This window comes from Anabrus simplex, chromosome 2, assembly GCF_040414725.1.
Source record: "Anabrus simplex isolate iqAnaSimp1 chromosome 2, ASM4041472v1, whole genome shotgun sequence".
Taxonomy (NCBI): Eukaryota; Metazoa; Arthropoda; class Insecta; order Orthoptera; family Tettigoniidae; genus Anabrus; species Anabrus simplex.
In genome coordinates, this window is record NC_090266.1 from 1,105,264,369 (window position 1) to 1,105,287,784 (window position 23,416).

The following is a 23,416-nucleotide window of genomic DNA, read 5'->3' on the forward strand; positions in this document are numbered from 1 at the left end:
AGCTGCGTGCCTTACGTACTGTAGTACTTACTGTTTTACATACCATACACTTATCAAATTAATGAATACTCTAATAACTACTCTCACTGCACTCCCATAAACTAATTATTCCTGGTCTTCTGACGCAAATAAACAAACAGAATCTCCCAAGAAAGAAATAATCGAATGAATCTCTATCCCATGCAAAGCTAGAGTATTATATCTCAAAATTATTTACACTCAATTACTCAGACCTGTTGTCGGTTTCCTAAACTAAGAATTAATAACTACGCGCCCATTCCGGCGCTCTATTTCAACAGGACTACATCTTTAATCTCTTATAGCGTCAGTTTACAATAAATATTCCCATCCCTTCTATGCATGCCAGATATTAGAACTTTGTACTCATCTCTATCACATGATGATGACACCTTCGTCAACTCGGGCGGTCCATCCTGAGCTTACTCCTCCTCCATGGGCACCACGGTGATCACTTCATTTTCCATTCCGTCTTGGAGATGAAGATCCATTGTTCGATGCTGGTGGAGCCCTTGGCAGATAATCCTGTACACACACAACGTCACTGTTTAATTCACACTTCGGTTAACAGCGTTCACTGTGAACGTCCGGTCACGATCTCGTAAGCTATTCTATCTCTCGGTTTTCCTATTCAGTCTGCTGCTACGTCAAATTATTATACTATCGTAATGATAATAATATTACTTTACATATCACGGTTATCTAAAAAGTTAACACAGCCGTCACAGAGATCAAAACTATACACTGTTTATGCGAACTGTATTATTTCACTTAAAATAGGAGTTAACTTCACTTGAACAAAGAACTAACCGGGCTTAACCGAGCATAGCTTCGCCGTCGATAAGCCACTAACCCCGACTGACGCTTGTCCCTTACTGCAGTAGTTTTTACAAGGGAGCGATATCCCTTCCACTAATTTGCGTAGCGCCTATTCCCGGCGTACTCGAGGTAAAATAGTATGGTTAATCGGTGACCAGTATCTAGTTGGTGCGATTGAGACAAAACCACTCAATTATCCTTCGGTGAATCTCTTTAAATTAATTAAAATCTGTTCTGCTTCCCCCACCAAGCGTGGTGAACTCCCTTTCTCGAGGAGGTGTCGTGAGAATAAACAGATGGCCCAGTACTTTTCCACGCAGAGACCACACAGTATTCTTTCTTCTTCTGAAAGTTATCCCGGAAGAGGACATTAAACACTCTAAATAAATGTCCCAGTGACATTTATCCCTTTTAAATCGGGAGATGGCCCCCTAATTCGAGTTTCATTAATTTTCTAGATCGTAGGTAATTAAGTTGGCCAGTCCGAGTCCAAGATGGCTCCTGTATTTCATTTCGAAAAAGTTAGTTTCCCCTCATTCTGTGAGTCTTGAGGAGGGATGTCTCCTCTCGAGTGATGTCACAGGGAATCCCCATTCATAACCCCTCCTGGGTCTAAGTTGGCTTGGCTTCATCTGCGGGGCCCCCGCTACACAAAGGATAATACTGCGCAATAAGTCGCAGACAAAGAAACCTCGTAGAATAATTTTAAAAGACACAATTTATCTATCTCAATGTTATGAATATTAATTAGTTTCGGTATAACCTCTATTAATGATATGAATATTAATCATTTTCAGCATTCTTTCCCTTTAATAGTATTGCGTGCGTAATTACGGAGATCGATATCAACCAAAGGTCCTTGGATCAATCCCCTGTCGGGTTCAATATGAACCTGCGTGTAATTGGAATAGTGGAAGTGTAGAGTGTTGAATGTGAGGAAACACCCGGTCCTCAGGCCAGGGATATTAATTATTTACAATTAAAAACCCCTGACCCAGCCGGGAATCGAACTCGGGGCCGCCGGGTGACAAGCGGACGCGTTGCCCCCTACACCTCGGGGCCGGACACCTGTCATCGTTACTTTTTACAAAAAGGACTTTTTATTGGTAATTTACGTCTTGAAATAAAGTTGTAATTATTACATTTTATTAATCGTTATTCTAGTAATCGATATACGAGGGTTGTATGTAAAGTAGTGGCAATATTGACAGAACGCAATATTTAATGAACTAACAAGTACAATTGCATTACATTTCTTCAGTGTAATCAACTGCAAAGTCTATTACCTTTCCCTAAATATCGGGAAGCCCTTGGGGACCGTTCGCAAGGCGTCCTCTATTGATGACAGCGACAGAGCGCACTACTACACGGAGTACAGATGCCACGTCAGGAAATCGACGGCCTCAGAAACAGGTCTGGTGAGTACGGAGGGTGTTCCCAAACCTAATGTTAATCTGATCTAGAGGAGTGGACGGCGGTAAAAATTCCAAGTATGGTTTTCTGTGGTTTCCCATTTTCACACCAGGCAAATGCTGGGGCTGTACCTTAACTAAGGCCACGGACGCTTCCTTCCCATTCCCAGGCCTTTCCTGTCCCATCGTCGCCATAAGACATATCTGTGTCGGTGCGATGTAAAACAAATAACAAGAAGAAGAAGAAGAAGAAGAAGAAAATTTCAAGTTTCATTCCGTCCCTCATGAAACATCTTGAGCCATCGTGCAAATGTCATATACTGTAATGCATTCTCGCCACAGGATTCGTGTAATCCTCTATAATATTCTGATGCATTTTTACCACAGGTAACCTCGATTATAATCCACGAACGCTGATCATTTTTGAAAACATGCTTTAGGGCGGTGATATCGACACTCTTCACTTCAACGCCACATAGCAACAACTCTCCCAACTGAATGCCCGTCAGATGCACACTACACGTAACCAACAGCACCACCTGACCGGTCCCATATCCTATTTGCGCTTGCCCGATCTCCTGCGAGTGTCTGGACTATGTTGCCACTACTTTACTTACAGCCCTCGTACATAGCATAGAAGCAATTTTTTTGCAAGCTGCTTTACGTTGCACCGACATAGATAGGTCTCATGGCGACGGTGGGACAGGAAAGGGCTAGGAGTGGGAAGGAACCGTCCGTGGACTTAATTAAGGTACAGCCCCATATTCAGGGCTGCCAACAGTTGGGTTCTAAACCACTGTCTCCCGAATTCTGGATACTGGCCGCACTTAAGCGGCTGCAGCTATCGAGATCGGTCGCTTGGAAGCGGAAACGAGAGAAAATTCAGTGATGATCAAGATAACGTTTTAGTTCTACCAGTTCTACCACAGCCTCACCAGTAGGTCCATCAATGCTTGATGAGGTACTTCCTTACCTCTCCAGTACTCCCCAAGACGTCATACACATCCTACAATACAGGAGTGGTGCGTGGTATTGTTGCAGGGTTGCACAGTTCCAATAATGTTTCACTTCATTTGTCGTCTTTTCTTCTAATGTTTTAGTTTAATAAACTTAACATGTATTCAAGAACATGTTAAAATCAACCATCTTCGGTCGTTCGTTGTACTAATGCTTCGTAACACCAGCAGACGCTGCTCGCTTCGGAGCAAACTCAGGGGGTTCGCTTTCCTGCGGCAACTCCCTAGCGGACAGCACGGCGCAATGTACCTCAGCAGGGACGAGCCTATGCGTGCATAACATCAGGTAGCATGCTCCCCAGTATCGGTCTCAGGGAGCTGCACGAGACTAGCAAGTCCCCTAACGAGCAGTTCCAAATATTCCCGTTAGCTTGCGCCACTCTGCGGAGATCACTTCATTCCTATTTTCTCTCCACTCGCAATGGTAATTTCATTTCCATCTTTTAAATTTACAAATTCCATTTATGTTGCACCGACGCAGATAGGTCTTACGGCGACGATGGGATAGGAAAGGGTTAGAAGTTGGAAGGAAGTGACCGTGGGTTTAATTAAGGCACAGCCAAAGCATTTGCCTGGTGTGAAAATAGGAAACCACCGAAAACCATCTTCAGGGATTCCGACAGTGGTGTTCGAACCCACTATACCCGAATGCAAGCTCACAGCTACGCGACCCTAGTCGCACAGGCAACTTGCTGGGTAATTTCTTTTCCACGCCATACCAGACCACCCACAATATTACCAACATCTTGCTTCAATGTAAAACCGGACGACAAATTTTCAAGTCAAGTGAGACAAAAGTAACTGTGCCAGGCTGAATGACTCAGACGGTTGAGGCGCTGGCCTTCTGACCCCAACGTGGCAGGTTCGATCCTGGTTCAGTCCGGTGGTATTCGTATTTGAAGGTGATCAAATACGTCACCCTGTGTCAGTAGATTTCCTGGCATGTAAAAGAACTCCAGCACCTCTGCGTCTCCGAAAACCGTAAAAAGTCGTTAGTGGAACGTAAAGCCAATAACGTTATTATTAAGAGTAACTGTAGTTACAGTGTATAATTAGCCTCTTATTTCCTAGGTTGTAATTTCAAATATATTACAGTTTTAGTAGGAATGTAGTTCATTACTTAACGATAATAAGTTTCTTGTTATTTCTGTAGGCTATAAAAATGTGACACTGAAGATTTTGATGCAACACCCAGATTCAGATACCACCAGCCGCCACTGCTACAATATCCACCACTGCTGGGGATGTTCTTAAAATTAAACAGGTATTCCTTCAAGTGCCCCTCCAGGGCGTCTTTCCAGCAAATGCGAGGATGAACTTTCATCTTAAGGTCGAGGCTTAGCGATGAGAATTTTAAGGACCAATTATTTGTAAATACTGAAAGTCACTTACTAAAACAAAAATGGTTGGAACATAATCATTTTGATAGTTCGAAGACATCATCTTTAGGCTCACTTAGTGATGATAGTCACTTAATTAAGTAATATCATTCACTTAGCAAACTTCGGTATCATTCCAGCCCCATACGAAAAAAGGAAGCTATTAATTTCCTTAAGACTGGCGTTACGTGAATTAACTGTAACTGTAATTGGAATTTCACTTATTTGCTGTTGAAGAAGTAACTTGTAATTTTAACTGAGTTATTCATCCCAATTATTTTTCAATCAGTGATTACTGATCTGCAATTAGGACAGTCGCCCAGGTGGCAGATTCCGTACCTGTTGTTTTCCTAGCCTTTCCTTAAATGATTGCAATGAAATTTATTGAACATCTCCCTTGGTAAATTATTCCAATCCCTAACTCCCCTTCCTATAAACGAATATTTACCCCAATTTATTCTCTTGAATTCCAACTGTATCTTCATATTGTGATCTTTCCTGCAGTACTTGCAGATCATCATTAAAAAAATAATAATAATAATAATAATAATAATAATAATAATAATAATAATAATAATAATAATGTTATTTGCTTTAAGTCCCACTAACTACACTTCACAGTTATCGGAGATGCCGAGGTGTCGGAATTTAGTCCCGCGGGAGTTCTTTTACGTGCCAGTAAATCTACTGACACGAGGCTGATGTATTTGAGCACATTCAAATACCACTGGACTGAGGCAGGATAGAAGCTGCCAAGTTGGAGACAGAAGGCCAGAGCCTCAAGCGTCTGAGCCACTCAGCTCCGCTAATTGCATATCAGTAGTGATTGACAGATTGACTTTTTCTGTACCTTTCCCATTACTACAAACTGATGATATCTTAGGTTTACTCGATGCGTAGTGGTCCACCCTATCAGTCAGCATTAATATCAATAAGAGTCATTCATTGTCGTGTTCTCAGAATATGCAATTTGCTCCAAAGAAGGTGTTTCCATTTCGACGCTAAATAGTAATAATTCCTGAGGACTTCATATTTTTTTTTTTGTGTCCAATTTATGTCAGTGTTTTATCACAAACACTTAACTTAGTGATCAACACCAATGAAATTTAGGTAACGCACTGTAATAGCAGACTAAACTGATATCAGTATTTATTAAATGTAATTAAAAGCTTGAGTTTACATTTAAGTTAACACACAAATAACTTCCACGTTATGTTAGTTTATAAGAAACTGATTTAAACTGAATAAACCAACTGCACGGATATCTGAAAAAATAATCTTATCGCTTCACTGAATAATAATTAAATTAATTTAATCCGAGCGTTTATGAACGGTACCAACTAACTGAACTGAAAAGAGTGACGTCAATGGACGGTGTCATAATAATCATCACCATGTTATCAATAGCAACTAACGCGAACTTATTAAATACATGGTCTTCAGCAGAATGTGAAACACAGTTCATTTCAATAATCATGACCACTACTGTGGTAAGGAACACGGATAAACGTCTCACTTCTATAAAAAAATTGTTATTATAGTAATCACAACTACCATCTTGACCATTGAATAAATGTGCTGCTCAAAACTATGATCAGTGCTATCTTACACCAAAATAAAATTTTATCACAAACACTTAACTTAGTGATCAACACCAATAAAATTTAGGTAACGCACTATCATCGCAGACTAAACTGATCGTGTAATGATTATTCACAAAATGTTAACTCTCGCTCGCATCCGGGAGATAGTAGGTTCGAACCCCACTGTCGGCCGCCCTGAAGTTGGTTTTCCGTGGTTTCCCATTTTCAGATCAGGCAAATTCTTGGGCTGTACCTTAATTAAAGGCACGGCCGCTTCCTTCCCATTCCTGGGCATTTCCTGTACCATCGTCGCCATAAGACATATCTGTGTCGGTGCGACGTAAAGCAAAAAAAAAAAAAAGTTTCAAGAGCAAGAAAAGGCCTCAAAATGCTGCAGCACACCCTGAAAACTAAAACAGCGGTGTTGTGTCACTTGCAGCTTCCTTTGTGACGCCACTCATTTCGCTTACAGAAAGATAATAATAATAATAATGGCGTATGGCCTCCGAAGACGTAGACGGCCTATTAGGCGACCTGCATGTCTGTGAAGATCAGGGCCCTACCTAGGATGATTTATAATGTTGAATACGCCACACACGCCCGAGCCATTGGAATTAACCAATTAAGGTTAAAATCCCCGACCCGGCCGGGAATCGAACCCGGGACCCTTTGAACAGAAGGCCAGTACGCTGACCATTCAGCCAACGAGTGGGACAACTAGGATAACTTATAGTTTCTGAAAGGAGAAAGGAATGTGGTTTGTTAATACAATAATAATAATAATAATAATAATAATAATAATAATAATAATAATAATAATAATAATAATCACGTTATTTGTTTTACGTCCCACTAACTACTTTTTAAGGTCTTCGGAGACGCCGAGGTGCCGGAATTTGGTCCCGCAGGAGTTCTTTTACGTGCCAGTAAATCTACCGACACGGGGCTGTCGTATTTGAGCACCTTCAAATACCACCGAACTGAGCCAGGATTTTTCCTGGTAACATAAAACTGAGTTGTGTGAGTCATTGTGTGTATGTTGTGTGAATGGGTTTTCTTCATTTACTATTATTATTATTATTCATATTAATATTGTCATTATTATTAATATTATTATTATTATTAGTAATTATCACATTAATTGCTGTACTGATATGTAGGCCTAACTTACCGGTAGTCTTAGAATTATCTGTTTGTAGTATTATTTCTTTTTAGAATTTCTATGTCTTACTTTTATGTTTACATTTTTAAATTCTGTTTATAGTGGTTAAGTGTAAGAGAGGGCCGTGAGCCCTAACTTCGCCACAAATGTAAGTCAGGAATAAATAAATAAATAAATAAATAAACCTGCCAAGTTGGGGTTATTAGGCCAGCGCCTTAACCGTCTGAGCCACTCAGCCCGGCATAATAATAATAATAATAATAATAATAATAATAATAATAATAATAATAATAATAATAACTATCCAATCACTTCACTGAGAATGTGTATCCGTGAACGAAGTTGGAACAGGACTCTGCATGACCTACTATGTAAAGTCGATGTGTGCATCACACCCTGTCAATTAGCAGTCCGAGAGCTGTTGCTAGACCGCTAGATCGACGGCGACACTGAAAAATAACAAAGGTGGAAAAGTAAACAGCTCCACGGCTGATATCCTGCCTCCTTGAACCTGGCAGATATTGACACTGATGCATCAGTGGGTAAAATTTTGTGTGAAAAGGAAAGATTCATGGTTGCCGTACAAGACCAAGCGGTAGCCATAAATGAACTACCGCATTACCTACATCCTGAAAGACCAAGATATATCAAATGACCTCTATAGAATGTGCAACGTGGGCAGGGTCAAGAGAGAGAGCAACGTAAGTGGTTGCTCTGTCTTTGCCCATAACAAGAACACCCAGCGATATGACAACGTTGCCAAAGCCATTCATCAGCGGATATACTCGTATTTGTGCAAAGGTCTTTTCACCGATCATACACCCTACCACAGGAAAATGTACTGGAACAGGAAAATATGAACTGAGAGATTAGAGAGTCACATCCAACTTGATATTGCACTGACAGAGAAGGCGATCAGCATTAAGATCCCAGTTCGTTCGTGATCACTTCACACTATATTTGGATCGCTCAGTCTAGGAATTCCCGTGCTCTAATAACTTACTTCAAACTAGGCTAATCAAATTTTGAAGTAAAACCATACAGATCTCTCCTGCACTGTAATAATAATAATATATATATATATATATATAATTGTAATTTTATATATTATTATTATTGATCACAAACAGAAACGTTATTATAAACCAATATTCATCTGCAATTGACATGAAGGTAACTGAAAATGGATCTAAATAACACGAATCACGAGGCCTCATTCGTGTGTAGCTCAATATAAAATACAAACTGAAATGACGTACAATATGCCAACAACAAAAACAAACCTGAACACAGCTTTTACTTAGTATGTGTAGTTTATAGGTTATTGATTAATGGTGGTGGAATTACTGTGAATGAATAGAAGAGCATCAACAATGTCTGGGTGTAGAAGAAGCCGTCGTGCGTTGAGAATGAAGCCCGCTGAACTTGATGCTTGCATACATAATACTTTCTTAGCGATCTGGTGAAATTTTTGATAGTTTTGTCCATTTGTTCTCCAGTAGAATGCTACATCTTCTTCCATTCCACAATTTTGCTTTAAATAACTTCACAGCTCACAGACCATCAACAACGTCAGCCCACGAAGCAAACTTCATTACTTTGGCAGGTTGTGACGTAGTCGTAGAGATTGATGACCCGGGAAGATTAGAATGCTCGTCTTTCATGCACGCTTCGTTCGTCATAAGGCTTCTTACCTAATCAGAAAAAGAAAAAAATAAATACGACGCTATGTAAGTCGGCATCAAAGTGCGTCGTGTCAGGTAAAAATATTACTCAAACAGTGGCTGCTAGTACGAGAGAAGTAGGAATTGCTACATATTGTATCAACTCTTACGCTATTTTCACACAAGAAATTTGGAATTAGTCAGAAGCAAAGAAAGTACTTAGATGTCTGATTCCTTAATAAACTACTATCATGAAGAACACATAGGTTTATATTCAACGTAGTGCATTGCGTGACTTACCTCCACTGTTACATCACATTTTTCATTGTCAGATATCATTTTAGGATGGCGAAATCATGCCCACAGGAACGTCGGCACCTGATCGTACTTATGAATGATGAACTTTTCTTCCATATAATATTTGATGTGACTCCGCAAAAGTTAAATTTCAGAAGCCTCCTCGGTATTCGGTTCCTGAGTCAGATACTGCAGGAGCGTTATTTTCCATGGTAAGACAAGGTGAAGTGTGGGTGACTTCTCGCATTCCAATTATTTTGACGCGGCCTTGAAGGGTTGTAAAAAGGGCTTACTAAAATGTGTATCAAGATCTCCAAATGGAACGAATTTAAATTGCCCGGTATTACGAATTGCAAAGCAAAAGAATGTAGAAGGCTATATAACATAATACATACCTGAAGGAGTGCGATCAGTTCATTCATCAGCCTGATGTCGATTATTTTCTAGTTGTGTATTCGATCCAAGTGTCAGCTCCAAGACCATCTTGTAAAGAATATCAGGCATACAGTAGCGACGATTAAGGGGGGGGGAGCACTTACTTTTGGAGAACATATTACATTTTTATTCGCATTTTCGCCCGCTGAAACTAGAAATTATAGGAATTATTAAGAAAGCAATTTGTACAAGGCCTGTTGTCTCATCAGCTAATTCTTTCCTTTATTTTCTTTAATTATTAACACAATAATTAGCGTAAATACGCATAAATTGTCGTTCGTCGCGGCTAACCGATTTGTATAGTGCCACAGCAAGTAGTGGAGACTTCGCATGCTGCGAGGAAGGGTAGCAGGGGTATATATATTGCCAAGGTCATGAACGCAGGTATGATTCACCCACTTCCCGCGCGAACTCGTCAGTGTGGCATTCTCTTCAGTGTCTGTTAGTTTCTTCGTGTGTAGCCAAATATTAACTTATTTCAATTGTATAATCACGCCGAACGTCTATTTAATTGTAATAAATGCGTAATATTGTTTCTTTGGTGAAAGTTTTATTGTGTAGTATTGGATCAATATATTGAAAAATAACTTAAATTAGTAAACTCTCAACTTTTAACTCTCTGTCGAAATTCGCTCAGAGATCATTTTGTAGCTTGTTTCTTCAGTTTGATGTATATAACCTCCACCCCCACCCCTAACGCCCGTCCACATAACCCACAAACCCGGGTACTCTGTTTGTCGTCTGTATATTATTTGCCCCCGTACTTTTAATCCCCAATCGCCGCCACTGCAGACATATGCCATTTATGACAATAATTAAGCGGAAAATCATCCTGAAGGCGTAAATTTATAATAACAATAATGTAGTTCTTAAACTGTGAAGTGGGAACTACTAAATTTCGTTAAGAAATAGTACGAATGGCCTTGGTAGAAGTCATGTTTCAAAATTTCCCGACTTTCTGACGGGGAATCAAACCCACTTCCTTCCATATGAATCTAGCACACCTTTACCCCCTCGGGTTGATATCCCTGGCAGGCCATTAGCCTGTTTTCCTTTCTTTATAAAGATGAGGGAATAGATGAAGTGGCGATGTCTATCCGTGACGGTACAGACATACTTGTTTAATCCGGAAAGACATTAGTTTTATTTCCCTACCAGGAAGTCGAGAAATTTAGAACCAAGTTTGCCAGTTTTGGAGAGATACATGCCCTTGGGATTAATGGATTAATTTACCTCACAAAACACAGGGAGTTTCTCTCATCGGTTGGCCGACAGGCGCGCCCAGCTTATCTGCCTCCCGTTGACTCATCACTCCCCGCTCCCCGCATAGCAACAAGGGCAGCACTTCGCTCACTTTATCCCTGCATGACATGAGATAACAATTAGAATTAAGAAAATTAGGAATCAGGAAAATAAATTCGTACCTTATGACAGGAGATGTTGGAAATGTTCCCCTCCTGCATCCACACATTTCCGGCATCGTCTTAGGAAATTGCGATTCACATGTATAAGTTCATCTTCCCTAATTGAGGCTATTTCTCTCCGGATTTTAACATTTTCTTAGCCCACATTGCTGAGCTTTTCGAAACCCCGGCTTCTTGTCCAAGTCGCCTTACGGATTTTGTAGGCGTATGTTGTAATCTTTCTGCGATTTCATTTACTTTGTAAATTTTTTAACACTTCGTTCTTATCGAGTAAAGAATCAGTTCCTCTCAATTTGTTTATGAGTTTCCTAACGATCTCTCTATGTGGAGGGTGTACACCTACAAAATTCTAACGACTTCCCTGCAAGACTTTGTTTTCATTATCGTACATAAATACCCTTTCCTCAACCGTGTACACATGTGGAGATATTATTAGAATTATACTCCGAAGTAAGACTTCACAACTCGAGAACCGTTGGAGAGACAGATCATAATTTTTTAAATGTAGAATTTAATCGTTCAGCATAAGTGCATGCTATATCAGATTACTGTTGACAAGAGATAAAACAACCAAACAGCAACAAACAAAAATCTTAGTATATAATAATACAAGGCAAAAGTAATCACTTACTAAGGACGTGATTTGAGGTCAACCTTCTGTAGGCCCTTCTGTAACTAGAATAAGTGAGGAATGTTTGTAATAAAAAGTGCTGGAAAATATATACACACACACATACACATAAAAAAGACAAAAGCAATTGTTCACAAACACAACGTGATTTTCCAGTTTTTCTTTTCAAGTTTTTTCTAATACTTGCTAAACTAAATATTTCAGTGAGAAGTAAATTGGCAGTTGATTAAAAGAAGCACTGAGCAATAGCACACGAGCGGATATTTGTACCCTTTTTTGTTTAATACACGAACACTCACTGATCATCTTCAGATTCTTCTCTTGGCGAAATTAAAATATCTTGAGGAAGTCTACTTTTAATCCGGCGTGGAAGTGTTGATCGTTTTCCAAGGGCGAAGAACACAGCACCAGGCCCATTTTGGAGTTTCTTGAAGTACGTCCTGGCTTGCGTTGTAATCACGTGTTCCAGAGTGTCTAACTGAAGTTCACGATGTAACGGTTTGTTTCGGATGTACCAAGAAACGTTGGTGATGATACAGAGAACTTTGTTTTGGAATGATTGCAGTCGTTCGATCCGCCCCTCCCGAGACTGGACAGGCGTAGGTGAATAAAACACGGAGCAGTGATTTGTAGAGAAGTAATCCACATTCAAATTTGAGGGAAGATTTCCTGTTTAGTAGAGGATATTGTCTTGTTAGTCGTGCATAACTTAGATTTAATTTCTGATTTATATGGTATTTTCATCATAAGTGACGGTCAAGGAATACTCCCAGGTACTTCACGGCCTTGTCGTTAGGCGTCCTTTGTATGGTTGTTCCATTTAGGATGATTGGTGGTGGGGGAGGCGGACGTCGAAGAGTAAATATCATGGTTTCACATTTTGGTACATTAAGTGAAATTCTCCAGTCATCTAACCACGTTGATATGGTTTTCAGAGAGGCTTGCAGGCGGTGAGTGGCAGTTAAAATGTAATGGTGGGATGTGAGGACAGCAGTATCATCTGCATACATTGCGATGTTGACGAATGGAGGCGATGGAATGCCATAGGTATAATAATAATGGCGTATGGCCTCCGGAGAGGCCTGGTGCAGGTCTTTTTCTAGTAGACGGCCTATTAGGCGACCTGCATGTCTGTGAAGATGAGGGCCCTACCTAGGATGATTTCTAATGTTGAATAGACTACACACCCCCAGCCCCCGAGCCATTGGAATTAACCAATTAAGGTTAATATCCCCGACCCAGCCGGGAATCGAACCCGGGACCCTCTGAACCGAAGGCCAGTACGCTGACCATTCAGCCAACGAGTCGGACATGTCATAGGTATAAATGTTGAAGAGGGTTGGACGAAGAATAGAACCTTGAGGGACTCCGGCGTTAATGAGCCGAGGTGTTGAATGCGTGGAATTGATACGTACGCTAAAAATACGCTGACTCAAGAAGCTGTAGATGATGCTGTATATATAATGTGGGATTCCGAGTGTGTGCAATTTGTATAATAGGCCTTTATGCCAAACTTTATCAAATGCCTTTGTGAAATCTAAGAATGCTGCAAGAGTGTGATGTTTGAACTCGAAACCTTGCACAATGTGTTCCGTAATACGTAGTAGTTGATGAGTAGTCGAATGCCGTTGACGGAAGCCAAACTGATGATGTGGAAGGAGAGATGTGTCCTCTAAAAATATTTAGATGTTTGAGGATGATTTTCTCAAATAATCTGGATAACTTTGGTAATAAACTTATTAGTCGGTAACTCGTTGTTAGTGCCGAAAGTTTTCCAGGTTTTTGAATTGCAATTATTTCTGTATGTTTCCATGTGTCTATAAAGTACCCAAGACGAAGAAGGGCATTGAATATTGTACCAGTTACGACCTGTACATGCGTATTTTTTGATAGTTAATTGCATTCAATCATCCCGCGTAATATTCCGAACAAGCCTGGTTTGTTTACATTCGGTGGAACGAGCGAGCGAGTCGAGGACATCTGTGTGTGTGTGACGTAGCGGCAGGGGCAAGATAGATCACCCGCCTGACACGCCAAGTGTAGCTGGCCTGACCTGGTATGTTCTGGATTCAAGCGTCACACCTTCACGAACATTCGATTAAGAAAATTTTAAAACTCCTGTAACAATTATGGTAGCGACTTGAGCGACATGTCATTTTGAAGGGAATCACATAAACGTCGCAAAGCGTGAATCTCAAGTAAATCCGTCGAGGGATTCATGGGATAACCAGCATCAAGGGATCACGCTATATGATGACGTAGAAGCCCCCAAAACGAATATAACGAGGGCTCACTTTAGCCTGATCAGTCAGTCACAGCTGAGTATTCAGCCTGGCTCTACACGCTGCCGTAGTCGTCAGAGGCTATCTTCGAGTAGTTACAGTCTTCATGCGGAACTTAAACCATCACGGCCATATGGGACTTATCAATTGTGCGCGCGTGAACTCTAAAATTATTCAAAGTCTCTCTGAACATGGACTTGTAATATCTGTGAGTGTTAAGGAACAAATTATTCTAAATCTTTACAGACAGTGACTTGTAATTTTCGCCAGTGATGAACTCTAAAATTATTCAAAGTCTTTATGAACATTGACTTGTAATTTTTGCCAGTGATGAACTTTAAAATTATTTAATATCTTTATGAACATTGACTTGTAATTTTTGCCAGTGATGAACTCTGAAATTATTCAAAGTCTTTATGAACATGGACTTGTCATTTTCGCGAGTGTTAAGGAACGAATTCTTTTAAGTCTTTATGGACAGTGACTTGTAATTTCGCCAATGGTGAGAAACCAATTATTCAAGGTCTTTATGAACTTTGACTTGTAAATTCTGCGAGTGACGAAGAACACATTTTCGATGTCTTTGTGGACATTGAGTCCATCAGCCACATTGAACTTAGGTGATGAGTGATTACCTGCAACATCGTCAGAGACCATCGGAGATCATCCAGAACATCGGAAGTTCGAGACTTACTCATACACGACCAACCTGGGTGTTCCGGCCTCATCTTAACGGAGTATTTGGCATCTTCCGGAACGTGTTCCAGCCTGTTCGGCCCGGTGAGCTGGAGACCCGGACCATTAAAAGGACGATGTTGAAGACAACCCCTATCTACAATGAGGTGATGTGCAATTTGATATGCATTTCATGAATAAACTCTTATTCAATTTGATTAAATTTTTTCTTGTAGATAGGACCCTGCCTCCTGTACCTAGCCCTAGCTAGTGTCTATCCAGTTTCGCCCTGAGAAATATTTCATGCTTACGTTAAAATTAAAATCTTAAAGTCGGGCTCTTTTACTGGTACAATATAGATGCAAGGAATGATAGTGCTTTTCGAGTGAAGTGCTTCAAGGCTATATTAGGGATGAGATCATGTCCAGCAGCTTTCTTGACGGGCAGGTTCTTGATAAGATTTCGTATTTTTCCCGGTAAAGTAAATTTGATTCTTTCCGGAACTGTAGGGCAGAATGTTGGAATCGCTTCTATTTCACTGTTATACTCGTGGTTGATTGGTGGGTTTGGAGTGACGAGAAGCTTCAAAAACATCTGCAAGTATATCACACTTTTCAGAATCACTCAAATAATGGGTATCAGGTGCTTTCAGAGGAGGAATAAGGCTTGGTTCATGCAGTGTTCGTTTAGTTTCCTTCCAGAGTGTACAATCATCAGGCGATAGACCAGAGAATTGATGCTGGAAAGAAGCATAAAGATCAACATTAAATACACGTTCTAAGCACGGACCTGAACTGCGAATTGCGGGCATTCCCGTGCTGTCCCTGCGCTGTGTAACGGGAAGTGGTGAGTCAACCGAAGGCAGATAAGCTGGGCGCGCCTGCCGGCCAACCAATAAGAGAAACTCACTGTAGATTCCTACAAGAAAAGGTCCATAACACATCAGTACGGACTTTACCTTCCACTCCTCAAGGTCACAAATTTCTTATAGGTAAATGACTGGTTTTCGTGTAGAAGTTAAAAAGATATTGAAGATGTGATGTCATGTTATTTGCAAATGATAAAAAGGAGTGGACTGAAGAGATAGCATTCACCTGCTTCTATCCAAAACTGTAGTCATCTTTACTCAAATGAAACCTATCTTGGTTGACAAATATACTATATGTCGGGTTGAGTGGCCAAGCTGGTGGAACTGAGGAGTTAGGTTCGATCCCAACTCAGTCCGGTGGGATTTTAAGCTATGTTTGCCAGCCTTGGGTCAAGAGTCTTAACGGCACGTTAAAAAAAATTACTGGACAACATTTCTGGCACCACAGAATCTTTTAAAAGCACAAAATTAATTAATGGGACATACAACCAGTAATATTTCTCTGAATGATCAGCGTTGTGGGCTTCATTTCAAATGGTCCCGGGTTCGATGCCCGGCAGGTACGGACTTTTAACCGCTCTTATTAATTACTCTAATTGCGGGACTGGGTGTTCGTGTTTGTCGCATTACATACCCCTTCACATTCACAAAACGCATTGCATTACCAACCACAACAGAAACATGCAATAGTGAATACATCCCTCCGTATACGGTTGACGTCAGGAAGGGCATCCGGCCATAAAACCGGGCCAAGTCTGCATCTTCGACACGCTTCGCACCCATGACCATAACAAGTGTGATAAAAGCGGCGGAGAAGAAAAAGAAGACCAATGATATTATTATTTTAAATCTAGCGTACGTCTTTCAGCGCCGAGAATGTCCGAGGGCATGTGCGGCTCACTTGATGCAGGTCTTTCTATTTGACGCCCATGGGAAACCAGCGCGTATGGATGTGGGATGATGCGGTGTCGGCACATAGCCTACTCCTGTCGAATAACACCAAGGAGTATTTTCAAGGCTTATAACGTCACCATCCTACAGAGAATCGCCATCAACAGCGTCATATACCCTCACTCCTTACGAACAATGCAGAGAGGTGAATCCAGACACTTGGCACGCAATCTAGTGATGATAAATTGTACCACCACCTCTCCTACCCTGCCGGCCACCGTTCTGGTGGTGATTTTATTTTTTCCACCAACAGAACTCGAACCGGCTAAGCACAATATCAGACCCTAAAGACTTGATGCATTAATGGCCATGGCCACGTTGCGGGCATTCTTTAAATGAATATGATATTGCAGTCTACGATAGAACTCGGAAGCTATGTTTACAGGAGATACGAGTCTCGAATACCGGGACTAGAAGCAGCTACTTTGGGCAGGACTTTCTCTAGAATTTTCCATATTCAACTTGGTTCAATTCAAGTGTCATGTTTCATATTCTGCAGTTCCTAACCCAATTCTGTGGCCAAATAATTACGTTTACAATTTATTTTATTTTTTTGCTATTTCCTTTACGTCGCACCGACACAGATAAGTCTTACGGCGACGATAGGATAGGAAAGACCTAGGAGTGGGAAGGAAGCGGCCGTAGTCTTAATTAAGGTACAGCTCCAGCATTTGCCTGGTGTGAAAATGGGAAACAATGGAAAACTATCTTCTGGGCTGCCGACAGTGGGGTTCGAACCCACTATCTTCCGGATGCAAGCTCACAGCTGCGTGACCCCAACCGCACGGCCAACTCGCCCGGTATTTACACATTTTATCATAGATCACATAATGTCACAGGTTAATATACACTAATTAGTACATAGGGCCAATGACACTGATGTTCCTTGCGGTTGATATTTAAAAATAGCAACTGCTAAAATAAATGAAATGGCGTATGACTTTTAGTGCCGCGAATGTCCGAGGACATGTTCGGCTCGCCAGGTGCAGGTATTTTGATTTGACGCCCGTAGAACGACCTGCGCGTCGTGATGAAGACGACTCTTTTATTGTCCTTTTCTTCATATACAAAAATACATCACACTAGCCTACAGACCACAGCAGAGACAAGTATCCCTCTCCTGTGGGCTGACGCCAGGAGGGACATCCGGCTGTAACACTGGGCCAATTCTACATGTAATGCTCATCCCAAGTAAGTGAGAAAATGCCACGAAGTAGAACAAGAATAATTACCCAATGATGGTTAAAACGCCCGACCCTGCCGGGAATCGAATCCGGGATACGCATGATCAAAAGCCACCACGCTAACCATTTAACCATGTAGCCGGACAAGTTTTTCTTCATCTTCTTATTTTTCTTCTTTATCTGTTTACCCTCCAGGGTCGGTTTTTCCCTCGGACTCAGCGAGGGATCCCACCTCTACCGCCTCAAGGGCAGTGTCCTGGAGCGTGAGACTTTGGGTCGGGGATACAACTGGGGAGGATGATCAGTACCTCGCCCAGGCGCCCTCACTGCTATACTGAATAGGGGCCTTGCGTGGGGATGGGAAGATAGGATGGGATAGACAAGGAAGAAGGAAGGAAGCAGCCGTGGCCTTAAATTAGGTACCATCCCGGCATTTGCGTGGAGGAGAAGTGGGAAACCACGGAAAACCACTTCCAGGATGGCTGAGGTGGGAATCGAACCCACCTCTACTCATTTGACCTCCCGAGGCTGAGTGGACCCCGTTCCAGCCCTCGTACCACTTTTCAAATTTCGTGTCAGAGCCGGGAATCGAACCCGGGCCTCCGGGGGTGGCAGCTAATAATCACACCAACCACTACACCACAGAGGCGGACAGCCGGACAACTACTAAAATAAAATGTCGAACATAAAACTTGTTTTTCTCTTTTTTTAGTTTTGCATAGAAATTCCAGACTATTTTATCCCAATAGAATATCGACTGTCGGTTTATATCCAGCAATGTGCTCGCTGTGTGTGAGACAGAAAAATACTTGACCTGACCTAAAAGGTCACGCTATCGTGACTGCCGAGCGTTGTACTGCACGCAATGAGTTCGCACATGACGACACTTCTTTGTGTACGGTCACTGTCGCATAATCCTACTAGTATTTAGTTCCACATGAGTTCCTTTCTTGGCCTCCTGGTGAATGTACAGAGAATGGAATGTGTTTCCTGCAGCTGTTTTCGTTGTCTCTGATGACAACACTACGAACCCCACAGTAAAATGTCGTCACCTTGAAGAAGGTAGTCGTTACGTATCTACTCAACGTAAGTGGTATTCTGTGCATGGTCAGACGAATAGTAGTCCCTCATTTCCTTCTAGTAATGCACACTGGAGCTCCACATTAATGTGGTCTTGCCATCTTCCCAAACATTCGTCTCCCGTGTAAGTTCTTTATTTACGTATATCTGTACCTGAGGGGCCTCCGTGGCTCAGATGGCATCGCGTCGGCCTGCCACCGCTGGATACCGTGGTTCAAATCCAGGTCACTCCATGTGAGATTTGTGCTGGACAAAGCGGAGGCGGGACAGTGCTTTCTCCGAGTACTCCGGTCTTCCCTGTCATCTTTCATTCCAGCAACACTCTCCATTCTCATTTCATAGCATCTATCAGTCATTAATATATCACTTTGGGAGTGGCGACCCCATCGTACTAATAGCCTATATATGGTTCATTCATTACATCCCTGACCCGGTCAAAGACTGGAAAACAGGTTGTAGGTTTTCATTTTCATCTGTACCTGAAAGTTAATCAAACGAAAGTCACATTTTATTTATTTTATGAAACTTAGCCCCATATGAACGTATGTCCACTGTAATTTCTTCATGACAATAAAATAATAATTAACCATTCTAAGCATAAATTCTATTCATGGATGCGTTCAGTGATCAAAATTACTCAAAATATATCAATAATGCTGTGAACATTTATTACCTAAGTCACAATGCAGCACAAATGCTCTACAACTGACGTTTGTCCTCTCTCCTGTAAAATGACTAAAATGTGACTTACGTTGGTTCAGCTCTCAGGTACAGAATGTACAGATCTGCCGACAGTGGGGTTCGAATCCACTATCTCCCGAATGCAAGCTGACAGCTACGTGACCCAAACATTATTATTATTATTATCATCATCATCATCATCTGTTTACCCTCCAGGTTCGGTTTTTCCCTCGGACTCAGCGAGGGATCCCACCTCTACCGCCTCAAGGGCAGTGTCCTGGAGCTTCAGACTCTTGGTCGGGGGATACAACTGGGGAGTATGACCAGTACCTCGCCCAGGCGGCCTCACCTGCTATGGTGAACAGGGGCCTTGTAGGGGGATGGGAAGATTGGAAGGGATAGGCAAGGATGAGGGAAGGAAGCGGCCGTGGCCTTAAGTTAGGGACCATCCCGGCATTCGCCTGGAGGTGAAGTGGGAAACCACGGAAAACCACTTCGAGGATGGCTGAGGTGGGAATCGAACCCACCTCTACTCAGTTGACCTCCCGAGGCTGAGTGGACCCCGTTCCAGCCCTCGTACCACTTTTCAAATTTCGTGGCAGAGCCGGGAATCGAACCCGGACCTCCGGGGGTGGCAACTAATCACGCTAACCACTACACCACAGAGGCGGCTATTATTATTATTATTATTATTATTATTATTATTATTATTATTAAAGAAGAGGTCCGCCTCTGTGGTGCAGTGGTTAGCGTGATTAGCTGCCACCCCCGGAGGCCCGGGTTCGATTCCCGGCTCTGCCACGAAATTTGAAAAGTGGTACGAGGGCTGGCACGGGGTCCACTCAGCCTCAGGAGGTCAACTGAGTAGATGTGGGTTCGATTCCCACCTCAGCCATCCTGGAAATGGTTTTCCGTGGTTTCCCACTTCTCCTCCAGGCGAATGCCGGGATGGTACCTAACTTAAGGCCACGGCCGCTTCCTTCCCTCTTCCTTGCCTATCCCTTCCAATCTTCCCATCCCTCCACAAGGCCCCTGTTCAGCATAGCAGGTGAGGCCGCCTGGGCGAGGTACTGGTCATACTCCCCAGTTGTATCCCCGACCAAGAGTCTGAAGCTCCAGGACACTGCCCTTGAGGCGGTAGAGGTGGGATCCCTCGCTAAGTCCGAGGGAAAAACCGAACCTGGAGGGTAAGCAGATGATGATAATGATGATTAAAGAAGAGAGAAACTAAATACATGTATAGGTCTTTACCTGGGAGCTAAACCAACGTAAGTTACATTTTAGTCATTTTACAGAAGAGAGGGAAAACGTCAGTTGAAGAGAATTATTGCTGCATTGTGAGACGTAGGCAATAAATATTCATAATTGTTCTTGATATATTTTGTGTAATTTTGATCACTGAACACATTCATTAATATAACTTACACTTAAAATGGTTAATTATTAATTTATTCCCATAAATTAAAATGACAGTGCACTTACGTTTACATGGCTCTAAGTTTCATAGAATGTGACTTACATCGGTTTGACTCTCAGATGTACAGTAGATATGAAAATGCCTCTGTCTTTTCGAATAACATGCTCGGTTTAGGAAGGCCGGCTCTCTGGCTGAATGGTCAGAGAAGCGGCCTTAAGGTCCATTCCCGGTCTTACCGGGATTTTAAGCCGTGTCTGGTTAATTTCTCTGGCTCGGGGACTCTGTAATTGCGTTTGTCTCCATATACAAAAAAATATATCACACTATAGACCCCAGCAGAGGCATGCACCCCTCTCCTCAGGGCTGACGTCAGGAAGAACATCCGGCTGTAACACCGGGCCAATTCTGCATGTATTGCTGACCTCAAGTAACTGAGAAGCGGTCAGAAAGAAGAAGAAGAAGAAGAAGAATGCAATATGGATCCATTTATGCGATATTCGTTTCAATAGCCTGTATAAATTAGAACTTGCAACACCTAGTGTTGGAAACAATGTTTCATATTGTAACTGCTATAAGAAACTACACACCAATTTTACAAAACAGCACAGAAATACAACCCTCTACATAGAGTTTGCGTCAGTAAGGGCATCCAGCAGTAAAACAAGGCTAAATTCCAATATACGGTACAGTTTGCACCAGTGACCTCACCAGGGAGTGGGGGAAAAGCGGTAGAAGATGAGGTAGAAGAATATACCTGGGCTGTACCTTACTAAGGCCACGGCCGCTACCTTCCGAATCTTATCCCTTTCCCATCTTTGCGTCACCGAAAACCTTCAGTGTGTTAGTGCGACGTTAAACCATTAGCAAAAGAGAAGAGAATGTATTGCAGTTATTGTGATGAATGTACTGATATGATAAGAATGTAGATTACTTTGGAGTTTCGATTTCGGTCTATGGCCAAGGTAAACGTACAACTGCAGACGTGCATTCTCAGTTTCATGTGATAACAAAAATTGAGATCCGAATTTGGATGGCTTTATCTCTTATATTTGTGCCTTCCAACGTCAACAACATCCCTTCTTTGATCAAGGTGAATGTTGGAACAGACACTCGTTTGAAGTGTAAAGCGTATTTCACCACCCTAGGCTCAATTAACATCAACTGCACATACGAGAGTAGATATAATAGCTGCAACAACTTCAATTACTGGACATTGTTTACATATGATTGATGAGCGGTGTAGTTGGATAGATGCTCACCTTCTGTGCTCTAAATTGCTGGCAATGGTTAACACTCTTAAAGAATCTCTTTTCCGACTCAAAAGGAATCTGAAACATATTATTATTATTATTATTATTATTATTATTATTATTATTATTATTATTATTATTATTATTATTATTATTATTATTATTCATTCATTCAACTTCGCTAATCGGCCAACTAGGGACCACGATAAGCCTCACTTTACATTCTGGCATTTGTTCGTCTTTCGCTTGATCCACATCGTCTTCATTAGCTCGCTGTGTTTAGCACGACGTTCTTCCGTCCATTTAGCACCAGTTGCCCGTTTTTCGTCCCGGAAAGTCCCAAAAGTCTTGATGGCTGCTCTGAAAAGATTTCGGTCTTGTGCATCTTCTGCTTGTAGGCCCAGTTCTTTAAGATCTTTCTTGACATTAACGTACCTTAGCATTGCCGTTTTTGGTTTTGTGTCAAATATACTGAAGATACGTTTCGTCCATCGAGAGTCGATCATCCGTCGTATATGACCGTAGAAGCGAACTCTGCCTTTACGCATTGTGTCCGTGATCTTCTCTATCTTAGAGTATATTTCTTGCCTGGATTTTCTAATGTAGATGCCATTTTTGTAGTTTGGACCAAGTATGGTGTGTAAGATCTTTCTTTCTTTCCTCTCTAAATCCGCAAGCAAACATTTCTCGGACAGGATAAGGCATTCAGATGCATACAGTGATACTGGTTTGATGACAGTGTTGTAGTGACGAATTTTTGTGTTCAGGGAAAAGCACTTTTTGTTGTAAATGTCGCGGGTGGTTTGGAAAGTGACTTCCATTTTCTTGATTCTTGCTGCTATGGCCTCTTTGTCAAGTACATTTTGCTGAATCCATTCCCCAAGGTATTTAAATTTACTAACACGGTTTATCATTCCATATTCGGTGTTTAGTTGTGCCGTATCATCTTTGATATTTGACATTACTTCTGTCTTTTGAAAGGAAATTTGTAAACCTGTTTGTTCTGCTACTTCCTTCAACACATTGATCTGTTCTGTTGCACTTTCGAAATTTTCTGCCATAAGGGCTATATCATCAGCGAACGCTAAGCAATCTATTTCCACTCCATTTTTCTTTGTCCCAATCCTTACGGGTTTGTAAAGGTTTCTTTCTTTTAACGTCTTTCGCCACTCCTGTATTACCTTCTCA

The 23,416-nt window shown here is 41.6% G+C and overlaps 1 protein-coding gene across 1 annotated transcript in view; it reads left to right on the forward strand.

The window, feature by feature from the left end:
* The window catches only part of LOC136863786 (cell adhesion molecule Dscam2), a 1,545,364-nt gene that overhangs the window by 1,296,986 nt on the left and 224,962 nt on the right, over positions 1 to 23,416 (forward strand). Inside the window, exon 24 of the mRNA XM_068226091.1 lies at positions 4,128 to 4,148. Within this exon, the coding sequence (XP_068082192.1) occupies positions 4,128 to 4,148 (21 nt within the window). The remainder of the gene's footprint in view (positions 1 to 4,127; positions 4,149 to 23,416) is intronic.